General features: G+C 43.9%; 2 protein-coding genes across 3 annotated transcripts; both read left to right on the forward strand.

Moving 5' to 3' along the window:
- The first annotated feature begins 212 nt into the window (after positions 1–212).
- tmem141 (transmembrane protein 141) lies at positions 213–2,689 on the forward strand. Of its 2 annotated transcripts, none has more exons than XM_061801452.1 (5): positions 213–425; positions 547–613; positions 1,761–1,865; positions 1,940–2,050; positions 2,147–2,689. In XM_061801452.1, the coding sequence occupies exons 1-5, from the start codon at positions 372–374 to the stop codon at positions 2,206–2,208; spliced, it is 399 nt and encodes a 132-aa protein (XP_061657436.1). In that variant the 5' UTR covers positions 213–371; the 3' UTR covers positions 2,209–2,689. The 2 variants fall into 2 exon arrangements, with proteins under 2 accessions (XP_061657436.1, XP_061657437.1); XM_061801453.1 differs by having other exon boundaries at positions 1,782–1,865; positions 2,147–2,669.
- Positions 2,690–9,264: 6,575 nt separating this feature from the next.
- On the forward strand, positions 9,265–23,702 carry sapcd2 (suppressor APC domain containing 2). Its single transcript, XM_061802017.1, has 6 exons — positions 9,265–10,231; positions 16,395–16,528; positions 19,760–19,906; positions 20,000–20,101; positions 21,215–21,334; positions 21,424–23,702. Exons 1-6 carry the CDS (start codon positions 9,499–9,501, stop codon positions 21,550–21,552), a joined length of 1,365 nt encoding a protein of 454 aa, XP_061658001.1. The 5' UTR covers positions 9,265–9,498; the 3' UTR covers positions 21,553–23,702.
- The last annotated feature ends 332 nt before the right edge of the window (positions 23,703–24,034 follow it).

The raw sequence follows: 24,034 nt of genomic DNA on the forward strand, positions 1-24,034 counted from the left end.
GCCTTTTATTTGCGGTGTCATAGGTCACCAGGGCTGTCCTGCCAGGTCCTGACTAGATTTCATCAAATGTCATGTAAATTTGAAAAATAGATGTGCCATGTAAGATGTTAATTTTATCCAAACGAGGCTCCAGCACACTTCCGTGACCCTTGTGAGAATAAGCGGCTCATAAAATGGATAACTGTTTAGAATTGTTCCGAGATGCAGTTACCACCGCCCGTCTGTTGGCGTCACCCTAGTTGTTTATCATGCCAAGCGTTTGTTTTGTAAGCGTTCGGTTGGGGCGAACTGGCGCTGAACAATCATGTTAGCAAAATACTATCAATAATATCTAAGAAATAACTTTCAACTTAAGGTTTTGACTAACGAAAATGGTCAACCTCGGTCTCACTCGTGTGGACGACGAGCTGTTAGCAAAACATCCGGTGAGTTTTTACAATTTCGTCGTGCTTCCCTTATGATCAGGTGTACACTGACGACACTTAAGTATGATTCAAAATATAAATGAAAATGTGCTTTTTTTTTCAATGAAGTTTTGTTTGTCAGGGTTTAGAAAATTATGCCGCTTGTCAGTCTCACGCCTTCATGAAGGGGACTGGAAGCTTTGTGCTTGGTACGTAAAATGTTTTTCTTTTATTTTTAACCACTTATTTTACTAACTTGCACCACCCCCCCCCCAAAAAAAAAAAAAAAAATTCTAATTTGCATTGTATGTATGTATGTATGATAATAATAATAATAATCCAGTATCTGCCACATGATGGCGGAATAACCTTCAAGGATGTGCGGTACAATTCACGAACAAAAGTATTGAATCACACGCACCAAATATCCAATTATTAGTATCCATCCATACATTTTCTTTTGACGCTAATCCTCACAAGGGTCACGGGGAGTGCCGGAGCCTATCCCAGCTGTCAACAAGTAGGAGGCGGGGTACACCCTGAACTGGTCGCCAGCCAATCGCAGGGCACATCAAGACAAACCGCCGCACTCACAATCACACCTAGGGGCAATTTAGCGTGTCCAATTAATGTCGCATGTTTTTGGGATGTGGGAGGAGACCCAGACAGGCACGGGGTGAACATGCAAACTCCACACAGGCGGGTCCGGGATTGAATCTGGGACCTCAGAACTGTGAGGCCAATGCTTTACCAGCTGATCCCACCCTGCCGCTCTGATTATTACTAATAATACATTATATTTATGTGCGCCTTTCAGGGCACTCAAGGTCACCGTGAAAATCACATTTAATATGAATCAAGCAAAAAAAAAAAAAAAAAAAAAGCAACTTAAAACGTGAATTAAAATGTCAAATAATTGGGAAAAATATGAAGTGTGGCACGGTGCCTCAGCTGGTAAAGCGTTGGCCTCACAGTTCTGAGGACCCGGGTTCAATCCCGACCCCACCTGTGTGGAGTTTGCACGTTTTCCCCGCGCCTGCGTGGGTTTTCTCCGGGCACCTCCCGCATCCCAAAAACATGCAACATTAATTGGACGCTCTAAACCTCCCGTAGGTGTGACTGTGAATGTCTTTATGTGCCCTGTGATGGGCTGGCGACCAGTCCAGGGTGTAACCCGCCTCCTGCCCGTTGACAGCTGGGATCGGCTCCCGCGCTCCCCGCGACCCTAATGAGGATGAGCAGCTAAGAAAATTCATTGATGGATGAATAAAGTATGGAGGGGGCTGTTGAACCCTTGGCCACACTGTTGGTTCTGGACTAAAAAATTCCCACAAACACGTTTCTAAATCTTGTTAGATGGTCAACCTTCCTTCACAGGTGCCGCCGGCCTTTTCGCGCTCCAGAAGGTTCTCCAGAAGCGACTCGCTTATCCTCTGCAGTGGAACTTGCTCGTTTCCATCGGTGAGGAATGAAAGCGTGATTCTCCCCCTGCTCCTTCTCGATATTATAAGTCTGCCATTTTATGTGCCTGTCAGTGATGTCATCGGTGGGCAGCTATGCGGTGACGCGGTGGGAAACGCAGAAATGCTCTGACTTGTGGTTGCTACTCGAAACCGGCAAAATCCCAGACAGGTCGCCGCCACCGGGTGAGTTTCTGTATGGGGGTGTACAATATGAGCGAGATCAATAAAATCTTTATAAAATTACTTTTAAAATGATGACCGTTTACGCTCGTCTTCTAGTGCCCAGAACGGAGGAACCGTCCGGGCCCGGCAAGACAAAATATGGCGACGTGATGGATTGAAAGCTTTTAAAAAGGACAGTGGAACACGTCTGTTGCTGGACTACCTCCAAATACATTTTTTTTTTCAATAGAATATATCATACATAAACAAATAAGATGTCCCGTAGACAAACTGCAGACACAGAAACTCTTTCTTAAATGTACATCCAATGTTTAAAGCCACATTTAAACATTCTTAATCTTAATGCAAGTGTGTAATGTAAAATATGGACAATAAAATCCGAGTGGAATTTGTAAAGGTGCTCACAAATTTCATTTGATTTTCAGGACAACCAACATTTTTTTTTAGATATATTTCTGTAATGTCAAACAAAAGTTTTGGCTCAGTGTGGAAGCGTCTTTCCCTTTTTATACAATTTCGATATTTTCCCAATAATTCTTCCTTCCCCCGTTTTCCCGACTGAAAACATTCCAACTGAAATATATTTTCTTCATTCATAAAATAATGCAAACTACTCCTGTTCATGTTCCCTGAACTCACATATTTTTCAGTGTTCCACATTTGCATGAAAAAACCCAAATAGATATTTTTCAAATTTGCCTTCTGATTAAAACCATCGTGTGAGCTGACACATGAAATCTTCAAAACTACTTTTTATATAACAAAATATTCACGTAAAAATAAAAATCACAATTACATCCACAGTTTTCCGAATTTCCCTAATTAATACAGACATTTTTCAAATGGTCCCAATTTTTACACATTTCTAAGACACGTTGAGTTCTTTCACAAGGTGGTGGGATTTTTAATTTTTTTTTTTTACATTGCATAAATTCCCACATTTCCAAAATTCCCAGATGGACGCCGATCTGTGAAAAATTGACCTTATTCTTTCACACCTCAACAGATTGATACCATTTGGAAGGCCAAATTGTTCAACTCATTCAAGACATTTACCTATCAGTACTTGGACTGCCACTTTGCTATCTGTTAGCATACCTGCGGTTAGAATGTTAGCATTTAAGCAATTGATCAATTAGCATAGAAGTACCAAAGTACCTAACGTGGTACAGAGGAAAACCACAAAACCAGGAACTTAGTGTGACATAGAAACTGCTTTATTCAACAAAATGTGCTTTCAGTCTCCATAGCAGAATTAACATGAGGATAAACAGATATACTGAAGGTCAGAGTTCGCAATGGCTTTTTGTTGTGATCAGATGCTAAGCTTATGATCTGGGATTATTTTTTCTTTTTTTTTGCAGGATGTGTTTGTTGGCTACGGAAGTGTATTGCTGCCACACCAAAAAAAAGGGGGAAAAAAACTCACGTTATAATGTGATATGTTTCACGTTATAATGTAGTTAATTACACGTTATAATGTGAATCATTTCATGTTATAATGCGAAAAGTTTCACGTTATAACGTAATTCATTTTATGTTACAATGTGAAACTTTCACGTTATAATATATATTCTATGTTATAACGTGATTCGTTTCTCATTACAACGTAGAAAATAATAAATACATTTCACCCCTTTTCACCCCGCCCTCCAAAAGGCAGTCACTGCATGTTCTACTACATGTTCTTGTTCCATGCGTAAGTGGCAATCTTCGGGTACACCATGACTCCTTCAAAAGCTAACCAAATCCATGTTTGGTGCAACACTCAATGAGAGACCACTTCCTGTATGTCACCTTGGGGAGATGTGACTGAATTTATTAGAGCTTTAGAGATTATTAACTTATTATTAGAACTTATTAGGTTTTACCATGATATATTCCATGTTATCATGTGATAAATTACATGTTACAGCGTGGTTCATTTCATATTATAACATGAAACGTTTCACGTCATAACGTGAAATTAATTATGTTATAACATGAAATGATTCATGTTATAAAGTGTAATTAACCAAGAAGTCAATTGGTCAAATTAAGACAAAAAATCGCTAACATAACATTGATATGTTATAATGTGGATGTTTCATGTTATAACATGATATGTTCCACTTATTAGGTTTTACCGTGAAGTGTTTCATGTTATAATGTTATGAATTACATGTTACAACGTGGTTCATTTCACGTTATAACATGAAACGTTTCATGTGAAATGAATTATGTTATAACGTGAAATGATTCACGTTATAATGTAGTTAATTACACGTGAAATGATTCATGTTATAATGTGAAATGAACCACATTATAACGTGAAACATATGTTGTTGGGATGTGGCAGCAATACGTTTCCATAGTTGGCTACATTTTATACTGGAATACCACTCAATGGATGCTAAACAATGAGACTGCTGGGATTAACGGTCAAATACTATTTCTGGGTTTGGGTGCAAATATTTGATAATATTCATGGACTTTATCATCTTTGGAATGTTTTTTTTTTTTTTTTTGGGAGGGGAAATACTGGATTTTTTTAGATTGTGTAAGTGTTCATCTGTTTTGGCCACACTTGCTTTTTGAAACCATGCTAAGTCGCTAACTCAGTGAGGTGCCAAGGGCCACCACCGCAAGCAAGCTTAAAATCAGCAGCGTGACAAACACGCGCTTCCCGAGCGCAAATCGGAAAAACGCAATGTTTTGCCGTGGCTTCTCACGTTCTGCTCTGCACGTGCTCATCCTCGCGTTGCACTCGCTCAAATCTGATTAAACATCTCCAAGACGGGAAGCTTTTTGAACGCGATCTCTCGCGTTGGCTCTCTGTCTTTCGGTTGCAAGAGTTGAACGACAAATCCTTTGTCGCATGCACAGAGATGCCGTGAAAAGAGAAACGGGACAAATCGGAAGTAATGAGGGAACCAAAGAGTGTTGTTAACACGAGTGGAAATATGACTCATATAAGCAGCTGGAGAACACTTGGCAAAATCTGGCAGGACTAAAGCGGCGTCCACGTTCGAGTATTTTCCCTTCCTTATGATTTAAGTCAGCAAAGGTCCGATTGTCTTGATCCCCCCCCCCCCCATACTCAATCCTCTCTGAAAAATGGTCTTGGTCAACAATTACAATCGTTAAACTTATGATAGAAAATCTTTTTGTGTGTGGACAACACCAAATTCGGTTAGGGCACAAACTCTTGTGATTGTGACAGCAAATGAATTATGATAGCCAATTAAGCGAGGGTCGCAACTTCATACGTATCAATAATCGGGCCGAAATTTAGATTTTTATTCCCCCCCCTAGTGTTTGATCAAAGTAAGGAAAACCCCGATTAACAAGACTGATTATTGTCATGAGCAATGGTCAGGGTCTCTGGGCGGTGTCACCTCTGACACCTGTCACCGGCCACAGCTGCTTGAATTAGACCATGTATTTAAGTTTGGAGTTTTGTCACGGGCGTTGCCAGTTCGTTGCCTTGTGTCAGTCCCGTCTTGTTAAGATTTTTAATTTTCCCCATAATCATTGGACCTTGCTGATTGTCTTTTATCCTAGCTTTTTTGTGCCTCTGCCTTGTTTTGGACTTTTTTTTTGGTATCGACCCGCTCCCGGAATAAAACCATGTCTAACGTCATGACCTCGTCTTGGAGTCCTGCATTTTGGTCCGACCCCACACTGTTGGTTCGTGATAATTATGTTGTGTTGAAGGAAAGATTTTTTTTTTTCCTTCCTCAATCTCATAAGGAAACTGGGTGCGTTGCCAAATGTAAATGTTAAACCTGTTCAATATCCACGATCAAAGATCCTTTTGGATGTGGTCAACATCGAGTTCGGCCAAGACGCGTACTCTGTGATTGTACTGTGAAAGGGAATGATAGCCGATTAGTGACGTACTCGCATACTGATAATCTGGCCAAATTTGAGCATTTTTCAAACCTTACGATCAGACAGCAAATGCCTCTCTTTAGGATTAACGTGACCAAATTACAAGTTTTTCAAGTATAGCTTCTTCTTCAAATTCCGATTGTTTTTCTCTGTATTTTCCGGCGGTCCGGATGCCCCGCGGGCCTCTTAACAAACCCCGTTACATGTTTGGTGTGCTCTGTTGACGATCCAGAGTACGCCTCTAACGATAAGAGCAGTGAGCACGCGTGACAACGTCTGGCTTGTCTTTCCAAGGAGTTAAGACGTTAAATGGGTCCGTGTACTGTGATTTTGTCTTCTCGCTGTGGGCAAAAAAAAAAAAAAAAAATGACGACCCACTGTTATTTCTTTGACATTTTCTCAAATGCGTATGATCCTATCGGACTATTAGAGCGCGACTGCGTGTGCGCGGGCATGACAGCAGAAGAGGAGCGAGAGCTGGGCTGGGCGTCGGGAGTCGAGAGATCTCGCCGAGCAGGAGCTGTGACCTCTCCTCTTTCTGTCACTCACTTTCTCGGGTTATATAACAGCAGCTCACGCGCTCGTCCGGGCCGATGCAAACTCTTGTCGACGACGTTTTCGCGCTGCAAGACTACCACAAGTGGCACGGAATGGCGGTTGGCATGTTTGCCTCGCGGTTTGGAGGTTCCAGGCTCGGCTGCAGCCTTCCTGTGTGAAGCTAGCAAACCCTGTGCTTGTGTGGAGTTTCTCTGGGTTCCTCCCATCGAGCCTTTTGCCTAAAATCAGATGGGATGCACCCCAAACACACGATGAAACTACTTGATCACTCGCTCTATTTGATCTCGACTGTTTACAATCAATGCCCACCCATTTTATTTGTTGACTTCACTGACTGGATAGCGCATACACATCGAGCGGTATGTCAATTGATTGAAGCCAGTTGGCCACCATCTTGGTACTCCCAAAACATGTAGAGGACACGGTTAACAGGTTAGATTATGGCGGGGTTTTCCTCAAAGTTTGGCATGTACAATTAAAACTGGCCGTGTGAGCTTGACATTTTTTCAGTCCTGGTAACATGAAGGATTTTTAATTAGACTTGGTAGGCCAAAAAAAGGCTAAGTGGAAAGGAAAGACATATATAACACGGTAACTAGCAAGAAATCTTGCATATTACCGAGAACCTGATTTCCGTGACATGTTAACTTTTCCCAAAATACGTTGTGAAGCACTATCATCATAACTTAGCAAAAAACTAAGCATTTTTTCCCATAAAAACATAACATTTTAAGCCGATCATTTAGATATATTTTTGGAAATAAGGACTCGCAATGGGAAAATACATGCTAAACGCATTGTTCATTTGTTGTCCCTGCGACGTCCTATTTCAGAATTTAAAGAAATTTAAACTTGTTTCCTTGCATTTGGAAATTTGCAGAATTCTGTATGATGAAATTCATCAAAAAATTAACAGAAAATGTGTTTTCTTGTTATCCACTGATGAGGTTTGGGAAAATGTTGACATTGCTTTTTCGTGAAAAACCGTCAGCCTATAAAAGGGGAAGCAGAGAGTGAACAGCAACAACTGTAAACAAAACTTTGTTCAAGTGAATTAAGCGCATCAGTAAATTAAAAAAAAACTTCACAAACAATCTTTAACAAAATAAATCTTTCTAACTTACGTGTGGAATGTTTTCTCACAGCCACGAAACTGCCGATGAACGCACAGGTCGGCATGGCTGTTTTGGGAGTATCAAGATGGCGGATGGCGACTTTAGTGTTGGTGCCCAATGAGCCATCCAGTCTTTATTTTTAGATCAGTGAATCAGACGCACCAAATATCTGATTATTAGCAATCATAAAATATATCTACATGCGCCTTTCAGGACACTGACGGTCACTGTGAAAATCACATTTAAAATTAATCATGCAAAAAAAACCACAAAAAACCTTAAAGTGCCACTGTCATGAAATGCATGATTTTTCGTATGTTATTAATGAAAAAACGGCAGCCGACATGGACCCATGCGTTTTTTCACCGCAAAACATGATTTTAATGTCTTTTTGTTTTTTTAGATCAGTGGTTGACATGGGATAAACAAGCGCATGATTGATTATGTGAAGGCAACTGTTGCTTCTGTATCCTATCCCGGGGGCATCACATCGACACAGCAGGGCAGTTCCGATAATATTTTGTCCGATCGGGTCGGGAACTGTTGGCTGTGTAATGGCGAATTCACTGTTGTTACAACATGAGTCGCTATGATGTTTGCACAACAGGTGGAAGCAGAGTGAGTATTCACGCCTGGGCAGGTTCAATCCCGGCCCCGCCCGTGTGGAGTTTGCATGTCCTCCCCGTGCCTGCGTGTGTTTCCTCCGGGTGGGCACTCCGGTTTCCTCCCACGTTGCAAAAAAACATGCAACATTAATTGGACACTCTTAATTGTCTCCATGTGCCCTGCGATTGGCTGGCAATCGGTTCAGGGTGTGCCCCACCTCTTGCCCGTCGACAGCTGTGATAGGCTCCAGCACTCCCCGCCACCTTTGTGAGGATAAGCAGTGAAGAAAATGGATGGATGGATACTAATAATCGGATATTTGGTGCGTGTGATTCAATACTTTTGTTCGTAGCTTGTACCGCACATGCCTGAAGGTTATTCCGCCATCATGTGTCAGATACTGGATTATTATTATTATACGGGGACAATGCAAACACTGGCTAGCAACCGGTTCAGGCTGTACCCCGCCTCCTGCCCGTTGACAGCTGGGATAGGCTCCAGCACACCCTTGTGAGGATAAGTGGCAAAGAAAATGGATGGATATATCATCAAAATAGACCTGTGCTGGTATTCATATGATGATACTATATCCATACAGTACATAGAAGAATAAAATGCAGTGGTCTATTATTTCTTGGGTTGTATTCAATCTGTGTACTTGTTTTTTTTCCTAATACAGTATACCCCAAGCATGTTTTTTTTATTATTAAATACAGTATTTCCCGATCACAATAAGTATGATTTAAGTGTGGTAAATGTGCAAAATTATTATTATTACCATTTGTAATTTTTACTAATTGAAGTGAAAGTAAAATGATTAATAGGGCTTGGCTATATTTATTCCTCTCTCACTCGTCTCTAGTACGAGCAGCATTTTCCAAATCATATAGGAAAAAAAAAAAACTCGATATGAATAAAAACGTTCCACTACGAGTATTTCAACACAAAGCAGCTCAACAACTCAAACTGGAGTTGAACCTCTCCGCTCCGCCAATCAGCGCACGACCCCGGCGCGCCTCGACCAATCGGCAGGCCCGGAGCGCTGGCGCACATACGTTTGAAGGGCGGTGCTGAACGCCAAAACAGGAGGAGCGTGCTCAGTGTTCGCACACGCGGCGATTAAAAAGTGAAGTTTCACCGTCCAACGCGGGATTAAATGTGACGGAGAAGCCTGACAAACACATCGCGAAATGTGTGCGGGAGTTTAAATTAAGTCGAATTTTTGTTTTGGGTTTTTTATTTAGTCTTTCCCGCGCTTGGTAGTTTTATGCTAACTGGAAGTGCTCGAAAGTCGCCATGGCTTTGATAGCCACGGAGCAGGGCAACAAAATGAACGGAACGTCGGCGGTTTATGGCCGGGTTGGGCCCAGGAAAGACGCCGCTCACGGGAAAGGCCAACCGAAAGAGGCGGACTATTCCACGGACGGACTGCCCAAAGCGTTTCTTCACAGCCTGCGGACCTTGTTTGACATCCTGGACGACGCCGGTCGCGGCTACGTCCACATATCGGAGATCGAGAGCCGCTGGCAGGGCGCCGACACTCGGGAACTACCCGGCGGGGTGTTGAGTTGCCTCCGACGGGTCACCCCACCGCACGGCTGCCTGACTTTTGAGCGCTTCGTGGCGGGGCTGCGCTACTCCATGCTTAACCCGGAGAACCGATGCCAGTTGAAGGCGCAGGCGGCCGTGCCCCCGCAGCCCGCCCCGAGGTCCGCGGGCACCCGGGCGGAGAACAAGGTCCGTCCGCTGGGGCCGAGCAACGTGACCAACATCCAGCCGCACCGCGCGTCCTCCCTCATGAGCCGGTCCAGACCCGAGGATGGAGGTGGCCACCCTGCGTGCGCTCCGGCGCGGTACGGTGCGGGCTACGAGAGACCAGGTCGGAGTTTGGAGCGGATCCCGGGCGCCCAGGAGGCCGCCGGGTCTTACCGGGTGGAGTCGGGTCACGTCTCAAAAACACCCCAGCCGCAGACCCGGGTCAGGTCCATCGAATCGCTGGCCCTGGAGTTACCACAGCTCCAAGGATCAAGTATGTGTAACCCAAAGATCTTTCTGTTTACATCTATTATGAATTGATGAGTTTAAAAAAAATGGGGGCATGGGGGTCTTTCCTACAATTTTGCAAGATCAATCATTTTGATGGTGTTGATTAAAAAAAATACATGTGTTAATCAAAAGATGCGGTGATCATACAGGTTTTCCTGACCCAGCTTGAGGCTGCTCCGGTTCTGATCATAACTGACTCAAGCAAAAACTGCATCAGTATTGTACTGCATACAAAACAGACAATATTAACATTTTCTCTCCGTACAACCTGCAAATATTGAAAATGTGAGCGCGAATGGAGCATCATTCCTACAAACTGATTTTCTCGGTCCATTGGAAGAAAAACAATTTGAATTGATTGGGCCCGGACGACGTGACATTTCTACGGTATTGTTTCAAAACCTAATATTTATACATTTATCCGTTTACACTATTACAACCACCTCCCTTATGGCAACTGCAACTATGATATGGATGGAGACGAAATCAAATTTGGCAATCCCAAGAACCAAAAATGAATTGTTTTGATTGACAGTCAGGGAGGTAGTGGTTGGAAAATGAGTATATTGTTTTTTTTAGTGCAGTGATTCTATATCAGAATTTCCCCTGCTTAAGGTATCATATAGTATTTTGAAAAAAGAAAAAATGTGCCGGCTCGTCTGCCTTCTCGCAATATAAAACAACTTTTGTCAATGCGATGAAAAATTGACACAAAACGTGTAATTGGGCCAACAAAAACGGTACATGTCGATGATGCGCGTCACATCACAAGTAGGGCGCCTGCACCATTTTGAGCAAAAGCAAGTTGATGATGTTCACCGCGTCGTCTGGCCAGTTTCGTTCCCTTGGGAGCCTTCGCAATCATGCATCAGAAACATGGCCATTGAATTGATGCATAAAATCATGATTTTCATACATCCATCTTCTTACCCGCTTATCCTTACAAGGGTCGCGGGGAATGCTGGAGCCAATTCCAGCTGTCAACGGGCAGGAGGCGGGTTACTCCCTCAAACTGGTTGCCAGCCAATCGCAGGGCACATAGAGACAGACAACAGTCGCAGTCACAATCACACCTCGGGGCAATTTAGTGTTGCCTGTTTTGGGGATGTGGGAGGAAACCCGCGCAGGCACGGGGAGAACATGCAAACTCCGCCCAGGCTGGGCCGGGATCGAATCCAGTTCCTCAAAACTGTGAGGTCAACGCTTTACCAGCTGATCCACCGTGCCGCTCGAAATCATGACTTATAATGTTTACTTCTTTACATTCTATTTAATATTGCCATAACTGTATGTTTTTATAAAGTGCAATAACTGTAGACTGGTGTTTTTTTTTTTTATTGAATACAAAGATATTGGCATGCTTGGGGGATTTTTTTCCTTTTTTTTTGGGGGGGGGGGTGATGCCGGAACAGATAAAGTTCATTTCAATTGGTTTCAATACGGAAAGTTGATTTGAGCTGCGAGTGATCTGAATGAGTACAATCACAGAACAAATTAAAATGGTGAATTAAGTTACTTTTTCTCTTGGATGCAAACAAATCAGTTTTACATCTTTTAAAAATGAATGTCCTTTTAGGTGTTATTGTTGCAGTTTTTGTGTATTGTTTTGACAACAACGTTGTCAAGTGTGCCACATCCTCTTAAAGGAGCTCACATTCAGCACGTCGTAACTTGTTAGCTGCCGTTAAAATGAGGCTAAATCAGCGATCTGGTCAGACGCGTATCTCTCTCTTCCTTTGGCGCCGCGTGACTGACGATGGTCGATTCTCCCCCGGCGTGAGGGAAGTCGGAATCGCGCTACCTCATTATCTCGCTCGTACGTCTCTTTGGGTCGCTCTCACGACCGCGCTGGGTCGCTGTCACACAGGCTCAACCCTGTGATGAGTCTCTCTGGGTTGAGTGTGATTCCCACCCCCCGCCACCCACGCAGCCGGCATGCCTGGAGGGTGACACTCCATCGCTCCCCGCTAACTTACTTCACCCGTTTGAAAAGTTTCAAGAGATTTTTTTCCACCTCGCACAGGGGTGTCAAGCTCATTTTTGTTGCGGGCCACATTGTAGTTACGTTTTCCCTCAGAGGGCCGTTTTGACTGTGAAACCATTAAAATCGCCTCATCATATTTACACGTGAACTTTATGAACCGCTTTTGGAGTCAGAAATCAAGGGCAACGGGGTTTTCAATTATCGTTCATATTTGGTGAGGAAAAAATGCCTGGAATATCTCAACATTATCATTTATGATATGACTGAAACGTTGGTACAGATTTGAACATAAATCATGGAAGTTGAGCACATGATTTGCCTTCGCGGTCCACATAAAATTGTGCGGCGGGCCAGATTTGGCCCCCGGGCCTTGCGTTTCACACCTGTGACCTAGCAGCACACGTTTCAGTTTTTCAGTACAAACACACATACTAGACTGCACCTTTAGATTCTATTTTTTGGGTACCAAACACAGTCATATCGTATGATAAAGCCATTATTCGGGTTTTAAATTGCACATTTCACACTATTGATATTGCGCTTTCCTAAAAAGAAATAATAAATCATAATCATAAATGATGTCATTGATTCATTGACTTCAATTCAACTTGCATCACATTACAATCGCCAACCCGCCATTCTCAAACAAATCGGTTTTTGAACGAAAATTTTCAAAGATTATTTTTTCTTGCTTTTGTTTTCGAACAAAAATCGGGACTCGAACGCCCCTAACAAAACCCGGAAATTAACAGAACGTGCGGCGAGACCAGCTGACCCACGACGCGTTTTGTTGTGAATTACCACCCCGCCGGAAAAACACGGAAATAACTGAACTGGCGCGGCCCGACCATCTGACCCACCCACGACGCGCTTTATTATTGACAATTCGAACAACCCCCCGAAAAAAACCTGGAAATAACATAACTCGCTCTACTTGTACACATTTATTTTTGTTTTTTAAGGCAGGGGTGTCAAACTCATTTTTGACACTGGCTACATTGTAGTTACGGTTTCCCTCTTAGGGCCGTTCGTTATGACTGTGAAACCGTAAAAATCTTTAATCCCCTCATCATATTTATACAAGAAATTTTGGTGCAGATTTTAGCAAGAATCCCAGAAATTCGCACACATGATTTGCGTTCGCGGGCCACATAAATTTATGTGGTGGGCCAGATCTGGCCCCCGGCCCTTGAGTTTGACACCTGAGTTTTGAGGCGTTCGCAGTCGTCAAATCCCCACGTTTCAGGCCTCTATTCCTCGTACTGGTAGCTGATTATCATGGACGGACTGAGCGGCACTTGTCCATGCCGTAATCTCTCACGTGGAGCCAAACCTCGTAGTATTAGTCCAGATTACAGCATGCATGGTCAGGCCTTGCCAAAAGTGTGCTAGCTGTGAAATCTCCCACCGAAGGGGCCTGCCAAAAGTTCACTTTCTCCTGGAATCTAGACACGGAACATAGTGGCCGCATGCTCATAATTCAAAGGGTATTATTGAATCATCAGTTGATAATGATTCAAATGTAGATACAGTAACAGGAAGCCGGTAACTCTACTGATGTTTCCTCGCCGCTTCCCGTCCGCAACTGATTTTGACTTCGCCCAACATGGTCACCCCCCTCCCCCCATAATTCTGTTTTAATTTTTGTTCCAAAAACACAATATTAATCTGTATTGGATTTTTTTCTTGTGATGGCACATACAATTTAGTCTTGTTTTCAAAATTTTTTGATTATTGTTATTATTTTTTTTGATAGTACTCTTTTGCTTGACTGGTACTACGAGCATTGGTTCAAAAACTTTTGAAATGGTAACTATTTAAGCCTCTTTCTCTGCCAGGTATTTTTTACAAAGACGTATTAAGGCCACACTTGGGGAAAAAAAATTACACCCAGGGATTAAAGTCATAATCATTTGAGAATGCAGTGCATATTTATAAGAAATGTGTTTTTCCCTTTGAGAATAGTGGTAGTATTCTGCGGAGCCGCAGACATGACGTGGGAAAAAAAACATACTACCGTAGTTCGTGCGGATGAAGTAGTAGTTGGTGTGAATGACCTGACTACTTTGCATGCACGGTGTACTAATTTGCATACAAACTACTACCGTAATTCCCGGCCGACAGAGCGCACCTGGTTACAAGCCGCACCGAGTACATTTGTAAAGGAAATACTATTTGGTACATACATGCGCCGTAGCTGTGTAAAAGCCGCAAGTGCCCACATTGAAACACGAGATATTTACAAAGATAGATGGTACACAGAAAGAGTCTAATGCTAGCGCTGGCTGCGTTAACGCTAGTGCTAACTGTAGCGCCGCGCTAAAGCTAACACTAACGCTAACAGGGCCGGTTAAAATAAAACTTACCGGTAAATATCACTGAGACACGACAGTAACACAGCAGCAATACGTTAGCACAGCCCTAACAGGGCCGGTAAAAGTCATTTCCTCGGCACATATATTCCACCGGTCTCATTCTTACCTTTTGCGCTCGAGTGCCCCCTTGCGGCCGTTAGAAAAAAATGCACAAATGAGCCGCATAAATCGCAGGGTTGACAGCGTGTGGAAAAAAGTCGCGGCTTGTCGGCCGGAAATTACGGTACTTCGTGCGGACGAAGAAGCCGCGGGTCTGTACCAGATTGGAGGCTAACCAAATCGAGCGCACTTTTATGGATTTTCTACAAATGACACACCCGAAACTGCAAGACACATACGACGACTTCACGGGAAGTTTATTTATTTATCATGTTCTCAAATCTATATCCCTGTCCAATGCGTAGTTTGAGACTTAGCCTCCCCTCGAACTTCGTCGGAAAGACGGTGCGTTAGATTTATCTACCGTCCTGTCCAGTATGAAGCCGCTGTTACTATTTCTTTAACATAAACTACTTTGTAGTAAAATAAATAACTATTTCATGCACTCAAAGGGGTAGCGTGTTCACAGAAAGTAATAGTTCATACGCATGTAGTAGTTTGTATGAACAAATAATTTTTTTTGTGATGTCTGGGCCTCTGTAATATTCAAATATTAAAGCTCCATATTTGTGGCAGTCTTCAATTTTGACATTGTTTTAAGATTACATACTTTCAAATGAAAAAAAAAAGCTGCATATTTATTCATCTTCTCTTTCACTTATTCTCACTAGGGTTACAGAAATTGTATATTTTTGGGGTAAAAAGTTTTTTTTTTTATATATATATAGACATTTCAGAAAGTAAAAAAAAACAAAACAACAAGTGCATTTAAAATAATGCCAGCACACAATGCGTGTATGAATTTTCTTGAAAATACACACTTGGTATGATTTTAAAAATTTTCACGCTGTTGCTTCAGTACTCTTTCATGGGTTAATTTCGAATGTCTCCCTCAAGTGGTGACTCCTGGTATTGTTTTCCACTCTCCTTGCTAGTTATTGGATATACTGTAGAATCTGCAGGGGTCTCAAACTCAATTTACGTTGGGGCCGCTGGAGGCAAAATCTGGCTGAGGCTGGGCCGCAGATGCAATTAGAAATAAAAAATAAATAAATCCAATATTCCCAATTTTTTTTTAAAACACAAAATAAGATAAGCAAGAGCCTTGTTGTATACACAAGTCGTGTGCAAAACCACTAATAAAACCCACCATGGCAACGCTGCTGTAAATTTCACTCAATGAAAAATGTTTCTCTATACAGTATAAAGCCCGGTGTGACGGTCTGAGCGCTCCCCCCCGTGCTGAAAAGTCTCCTTGTGATGAATGCGCGTCCGTTACTAACAGGGGAATTCTGGGTACGTAGCGGAGGCCTACTGGGAAATCCCACGGTCCCATGTTGAAGCACGGATGGGGATGTTTCAGACTGGCCGGAGGTTTACAAAATATACGGGCATGTACATTAATCACAAGAAGACTTTTCAGCACCGGGAGCGCTCAGACCATCACACCGGTTGACGTCACGTGCCCGAGAGCCAAATACCCTGATCGGTAGGCTCATCAGCGCCGTAAACAACACTGTAAAAGTGTAAAAATATACAGTACAACTCAAGAGGTGCACTAACATTAAACTTTCGCGTTAAGGTGTGGGGCCACAACATATTATCCCGTGGGCCGCAAATGGGCCCCCGGGCCGCCACTTTGATACCGCCGCTGTCGCTCCAATCACCACGTCTCTGCCTGTGTCCAGGTGTCGCCAAATCCAATCTGCCCAGATCCCAAAGCGAGTCCGCGACGGGCTTCGCGGGGGGCTCCAGGCGGCCCAGCCGCAGTCGCGAGGAGCAGCGGCGCCACACCATCACCAGCGGCGTGGACTACGAAATGGTGGGTGTGCGGGTCCACAACGGGATTCAAAAGTGTCGGGCGCGTTCGTACACTCGGCGTGACCTCCACAAACTGTACTTGGTAGTTTTGAAGAGCCACTTTTCGAGAACGTAGAAGTCCAAATCCTTGTTTGTCTGCGATTCGCCGGTGACCAGTCCCGGGACGTACCCCCGCTTCTCTCGCCAAAAGTCGTCTGAGTTTATTCCAACGTATGGAAAACGGACGGATGAATGGATTGTACACAACCGGCCGGCTCAGGGTGTACCCCGCCTCCTGCCCGTTGACAGCTGAGATGGGCTCCGGCGCTCCCCGCCACCCTCGTGAGGATAAGCGGCAAAGAAAATGGATGGAGCGGATTGTACATTTTGGTCAGTCACAAAGTGTCACTAGTGGGGAGAATAGAAAAGCGATAGAAAAAAAAAAAGTCTCATTTGACCTCCTATTGGCTACCCCGTTCCCCTCCCACCCTTGTCCCCATGCGTCCCCCCCCCCCCTGCATGGTGAAACTCCCACCCTCCCCTTTGGAACTCACAACTGTCTCCCCCCTCGCTGCCACCATTTTTTCACCTTCCCTCGCATGCCTGATCTCCTCCTTTCCCCTCGCCGGCGTCTCGTCCGTCTGCGTCAGAGGAGGCCGGCGGACTCTTCCCACCCACCCCCCACCTCCCCTCCTCCGCCCCCTTCCCCCGCCCCCACTTTCCCGCGTCCCTCCCACCGGCGCCGACTCCGCCGCCCCGATGGTAGCGATCCGGGTCGGGCCCAGCGGCCCGGCGGACGTGGGGGAAGCCGGCCGGGCCTGGACGGCGGTGTGGGCCGCGTACACCACCGTGTTCGTCCCCCTCAGCAGCGGCCTGTACAGCCGCAAGGCCCTGCACTTTTTCCTGTGGGTGAGTAGACGGAGGCCAAAGAGTCCAGCGGCAGCTTCTTGGCTGTGTTTGGGATCAGCGCGCATGTGTGTGTGTGTGTGTGAGGGGCTTAGTCGAGGGAATTTTGGACAGAAAAGACGTAGTGGATCGCACTACAAAAGACTTTGAAGAGTATGGTAATATGAATACTGCGTTAATATCATGCTACATTATTACTATGCTACTAGTTTTCTTTTAACCTTCTCTGTACTGTACTCTGTTACACTGTAATATCCTTATTCAAGTAACTTTATTGTCAGATGTTTTATACATACATGACATGCATCAATCCATCCATTTTCTTTTTGCCGCTTATCCTCACGAGGGTCACGGGGGAGTGCCTATCCCAGCTGTCAGCGAGACAGGTGGTGGGGTACACCCTGAACTGGTCGCCAGCCAATCGCAGGGCACATAGAGACAAACAGATGCAGTCGCAATCACACCTAGGGGCAATTTAGAGTGTCCAATTAATGTTGCATGTTTTTGGGATGTGGGAGGAAACCGCAGTGCCGGGAGAAAATCCACTACAGTGCGGCCCGCGAGAAAAATGAGTTTGACACCCCTGCTATACAGCTTGATACTATACTACAATTTATGGAATGAAAGTTTTAACCAGCACGAGACAAGACTTACGACTAATACTATTAATACTAATACTTAGTAAGTAATACTTAATTATTAATTAGTCATACCAATACTATTCTTAAAGTGTGGCACTAGTACCACTAAGTGGTATGCGAGTTCCTTCTATAGGTGAACTAATCACTGTCTGTACAGTTCAGTTGTATTTAACTTTGTAGTGCATTACATTTGCAGGAAACATTTTATTGAGATACAATTTTTTAATTGAACTAGTGTGCAATAAATTTGAATGGAATCATTATTTTATTATGATATGGTTTGTTCCTGGCAGCACGGCGGTTTAGCTGGTTAAGTGTTGGCCTCACAGTTCTGAGGACCCGGGTTCGATCTCTGCCCCGTCTGTGTGGTGTTTACATCTTCTCCCCGTGCCTGCGTGAGGTTTTCTCCGGGCACTCCGGTTTCCTCCCACATCCCAAAAACATGCAACATGAATCGGACACTCCTAAATTGCTCCAAGGTGTGATTGTGAGTGTGGCTGTTTGTCTCTACGTGCCCTGCGATTGGCTGGCAACCGACTGACCGGCGACCAGTTCAGGGGGTAGTCTGCCTTTCGCCCGAAGCTAGCTGGGATAGGCTCCAGCTTTCCCGCAACCCTTGTGAGGATAAGCGGCTTGGATAATGACATGACATGACAGTTCAGGGTGTACCCCGCCTCCTGCCCGTTGACAGCTGGGATAGGCTCCAGCACTCCCCCGCGACATAAGTGAGGATAAGCGGCAAAGAAAATGGATGGCTGGATGGTATGTTCCTTAATTTAGGCACAGTGTTATTATTTAAACTTCACAGTGTTACTTACATGGCATGCCAGTTATTGCCAATTTTTTTCCCAGTATGGAATATACTTTTAAGAAATACAAAATCTATATATATATATATATATTTGATCTATAGTATCCTAGTAGTGTTCATCCCCCAGAGTCTGTGGTTGAGTCAGTGAAGGTAGAAGAGTTGAGTGCCAGCTTTTTAGTGGTTTTTGGTATGAGTCTGAGAAGTTTGTTGCGGATTTCGGGCGTCCTGCTGAGTGGAACAAAAAAAAAAAAAAAAGTTTTTACCTTGAAGCACGTTTTAAGATATTTTCCCACACCGTTGCATTTGGGAATTGTTTATCGCCTTTGACCCGCAGTTGGATAGCCGCTCTTTCATCCTTTGTGGCCGTCAGCCCGAGCAACTGTTGTGCTATTATTGTGTGTGGGTGTGTGTATTTATCCGCCAGCTGGAGCACACACGTCTCTTCCAACCTCCTGCCGCTCACTCTTTTCGATGCACTGACAGTATCTCACTCATCTCACCACGAACAGACTCCCGCTTATCTGCCATATTTAGGCACAGGCCAACAATGAGTCCAACCTGCTATGATGTAGTTGTTTAAACATGGGATGGAACCATGCAAGGGGGGCGTGGGGGTGGCTGAATGCCAGCGATGAGGCTCGGACTGTGCAGCCTGGACAGCCAGGTCAGCACAACTCTCATAGTCACAGAGGGTTGGTCATAATTGAGGGGCTGGCTATTTACTCCATTCTTAGGTTGTTGCGCGGTTGCCATGACGCCGGCCGGACGGCTCCTCTCGACATTGTTCGGGCTTCGGTCGGACCGTTCGTCAGATTGCTCTCAAGTTGTCGACGACGTGGAGTTTGTGCACATTGCGAGTTCCCTAAAAGGTCTTTTCCCTCCCCCTCTTTTCCAGTTGAAGCAAATGAAGGAGCTGGAGCAGGAGAAGGACTCCCTGCTGGCGGGCCTGGAGGTGGTGGAGCGTGCCAGAGACTGGTACCAGGGCCAGATCCACAATGTCACCGAGAGACAGCGGCAGGTCGGGCAGAACTCCCAATGCACGGTGAGTAAAGACCCAAGCTCATCCAAGACTGCTACTGCACATCTCCCGGGGAGTATAAATGTTTGTTCCACCCCCCCCGATACATATTTTTAGGACTTTTTCACAGAAGCCAACCAGAGTCGTATCAACATTCTCATCCCCAAATTACAAGAAGTCAACCGCTGCCTCAATGACCTCATTTGCTGTACTGGAATGGTGAGAATCAACCTGCCATTCTTATAATACAGTATTTCATACCTGTAGTTTCCTGTCCAAATACCATACGCATTATATTCATACTAGCCTGTGAAATACTAATACTTTCATACCATGAGATATGATTACAGTTCATTCCTGTGGTTCATTCTTGAGTTAGAATACTTGTAACTCAAAACGCTTGAATCCCAAATCATCTTTCCCCATTGAAATGAATGGAAATGCCGATAATCTGTTCATCCCGCCAAAAGAAGAAGACATTTTTTTAATCTTTTTTTTTTTTTAAATGGAAAAAAATAATACTCTTTAATATTGTACTTTATAAAATGACACCATAAAAGCATGCTTAAATTGAACCCAAAACATTGAGAATAGTTTGAAACAATTTTTTCCCACAATCTCTCCTTCAATCCAATATTTACAGAACATCACGTGACCAATGTTGAAAACAAGTTCGCTAACTTCCGGTTTATGCTATGCTAACAAGCACAGGTACGAATTGTGAGATGATTGATTGAAGCCAAACATGCAAACATTTTGTTTTCTTTAAAGTTAAATACATCTATCATTTACCGTAATTTCCGGCCTGCAAGCCGCGACTTTTTTCCACGCACTTTCAACCCTGGGGTTTATGTGGTGATGCAGCTAATTTGTGCATTTTTTTCTAACGGCCGCAAGGGGCACTCGAGCGGAAAAGGTAAGAGTGAGAGCGGTGGAATATATGTGCCGAGGAAGTGACTTACCAACCCCTGTTAGTGCTGCACTAGTGTTAGCACTGCGCTCGCGTGTTGCTGCTGTGTTACTGGCGTGTCTCGGTGATATTTACCGGTAAGTTTTATTTTAACTGGCCCTGTCAGCGTAAGCGCTAGTTTTAGCGCTCGCGTCAAACTCTTTCTATGTACCGTCTTTGTAAATATCTCGTGTTTCAATGCGGGCACTTGCGGCTTTTACACAGCTGCATCATATGCATGTACCAAATGGTATTTGCTTTACAAATGTACTCTGTGAGGCTTGTAAGCAGGCGTGCTCCGTAGCCCGGGAATTCCGGAACTTGTAAACACACCGCCCTCCACCATGTACCGGACCGAACTCCTTTTTGTTTTGTTTTGCCAGTCATCCTTCCCTTCCAACGGCGGTCAGACGGCGGTGCTCTCCGCGAGCTCGCAGCCTCCAGTTCCAGCTCCACCACAAGCCATCATGAGACTGAAGGACCAGAACAGACTCCTCACACAGGTTCCTTTCTTTAATACCACATTGCCGTTTTGGACCGTCTTGCGCTTCCTGTGCTTCAACCCTTGTCCTCCTCCATCCCCTCGCAACAGGAAGTGACGGAGAAGAGCGAGCGCATCGCCCAGCTGGAGCAGGAGAAGTCCGCGCTGATAAAGCAGCTGTTCGAGGCGCGTTCCCGCAGTGTCCAAGACACCAGCACCATGGACTCCACCTTCATCTGACCTCTCCGCAGCAGGTCGGATTTCTGAGACTGACACTGTCGCGACCCGTTTACCCGACTGACCCTCTGTTGGCGTCGACGCACCTTTTTCAACACCCCTCGACTCTCCGCGAGCTAATTGCGCGCCGCAAGAGGCAGAAACACTTCCGAGTCGCTGGACTCCAACCGCTTGAATTTTGTTTACAATAATCCCCGCTCTTCATAGAAACCCGTATCTATAGTTAACACTATAACTGTACCATAAAACTATGATCTTAAAATCCTGTATCATTTCGCACTTATCTGACACTACCGTGAAAAATAAATAGTTAATAGATTTATAGATTTTGAGAAATGCACCGGATGTGCGCATGTACATGCAAAGAAGACTCGCTGTAACTTTCACTAACAACCCAGGTTAAACTTAGCTCGTCCTCGACATACAAAGCCGGCCGGTACAAAGTGAGATGCATCGGTGGTGCCTTGAGATACCCTTCAGAGTTTTGCACGGCACAAGCCGTCATTTGACTTGCGAGCGCAAACGTGCGATACGAGCGTTTTATCGTAGAGGTAAACTCAATTGAAGTCACTTCACAATAAGCAAATCGTGAAAAATGCCGTCGAAAAAGAGGCTTCAAGCCGTTTAACGCCACTCACGCCCAGTTGAACTAAAAGAGGAAAACACGGTTTGTATTTCAAACAAGCGAGCTATGTTGCCGAAAGAATGCCCCCACTTGCTTGATGCTAACATAAATGGAAAATACTACCGACATGCTAACGGTTAGCATGAGTAATTGTGGTTTTACAACTCTTTAAGAAACACATTTTTTGAACAATAACCATGGAACGGCACAGGAAGGGATAATATAACAAAACTCAGAGGCATATATTCTTTATCCTCTGCAAAAAATGACTTAACAACTCAAGTCGTACTACTAGTAGTAGATAGAAGAGGGCTGTTCTTCGTATGTGTCTGCTCGGCTATATTATGCAATACTGCCTCCCGGTGGCCAAGGGAGGCACACCAGAAGGAATAATAATCATAACTTTTTAAATGCTTGATGTCTTCTAAACAAAAACAAAATAATTGGTGTTTTTCTGGGTGGTAGCCGGAACGGAGCGATGGCATTTCCGTCAATTTCAATAATTTCAGAAGTGTCGCGTTACAAGCGCAGTCACGGCATGAACTCGTTATCTTCAATTTACCGCTGCACTTCCTTTGTACCAATTACCGTACTATGTCCTATTTAGATGGGCTTTGGTGCAATTTTGTGGCATTTAGTGTGTTTCAGGTAGAGCACAAAACCGTGATTTTGAATAGGTGAGTTTTTTTTTTTTTAAGCGACTAGCTAGGGGTATTTTCCACCCCAAAATATCTGGTATAGGTAAATTTTTCAATACCTAAACCTTCTGTTTACTTTATTATTATTTTTTTAAAGTTTGATTCTTAATCTAAACCATAAAGTTGACCCCTTTTCCCTTACAGTAGTCCCTCATTATTAAGAAAATCCTACACTGACTCTCTGGTTGGCGTGTTGTTGTTTTTTTTTAAAAATCCAAACGCGAAGGTTTTTATATTCAAGTACTATGTTCAATATGTTGTGTTTGTGAGATGATGGTGGGGTTGGAGGTGTGGGGCGGGGGGGGGGGGGGGAAGGGGGAGATCCACCCTCAAGCCAACGTGATGTCGATCCAGACGCGGAGGAGAGAATTTTGAAAGTTTGCACGTGGAGGAAAGTGGGAAAAAGTATTCACTCGTTTGGAAGATGTTCAAAAACGCCTTTTGGCTCCTTTAAAAAAAAAAAATGCAAAATTTACCGTTTTGTCCTCTTTGTGACTGCACATGTCACAATATTGATCCTCTGAAGATGTTTAGCTAAATATGTAGCCCTCCAATACTTTTACACAGAAACTATGTAGCTATTTACTTTATTTCTGGCAGTAAAACGATAATAATAAGCTGTAAGTGTGTAGAGGAATTGTACGGTACTTCTGGGATGTCTTCGTAGAACATAATTACTACATGTAATGTTGAATGTTTAGATTTTTATTTTATTTTATTTTTTTTGCTGCTCAAAAGTACATAATGTGAGCGAAACACTCCCCCCCCCTGCTTTCTATTACAAGTACTTCAATTATAAATGAAATGTAAAGTAATAAATACGACCAAACAGGGTGACAAGGTGTCCTTTTATTCTTGGTGTTTATTACTAAATCGTGACACGCAACAGCTTGAAATAATAACAATAATAATCGCTTTTTATTGGTAAACCTTCAAGATGTAGAAAATGTGTGGAGGTGTTTCACCCGGGAAAAAGACGCAGACAAATGTAGTATTCATACTAGTATGATTATGGAACTCAGCTGCTGTACAGTACTTCAAGAGGAATGGGCTGTATATTGATATCTTGACTGTAATATTAATAATGTTGTCGATTCCCAGGATTTTTGTCGGGAAAAACACTCTTTGGAAGTTTGGAAAGAAGGACTGATTTTTGCATCCA

Source organism: Syngnathoides biaculeatus, chromosome 17 (assembly GCF_019802595.1).
Source record: "Syngnathoides biaculeatus isolate LvHL_M chromosome 17, ASM1980259v1, whole genome shotgun sequence".
Taxonomy (NCBI): domain Eukaryota; kingdom Metazoa; phylum Chordata; class Actinopteri; order Syngnathiformes; family Syngnathidae; genus Syngnathoides; species Syngnathoides biaculeatus.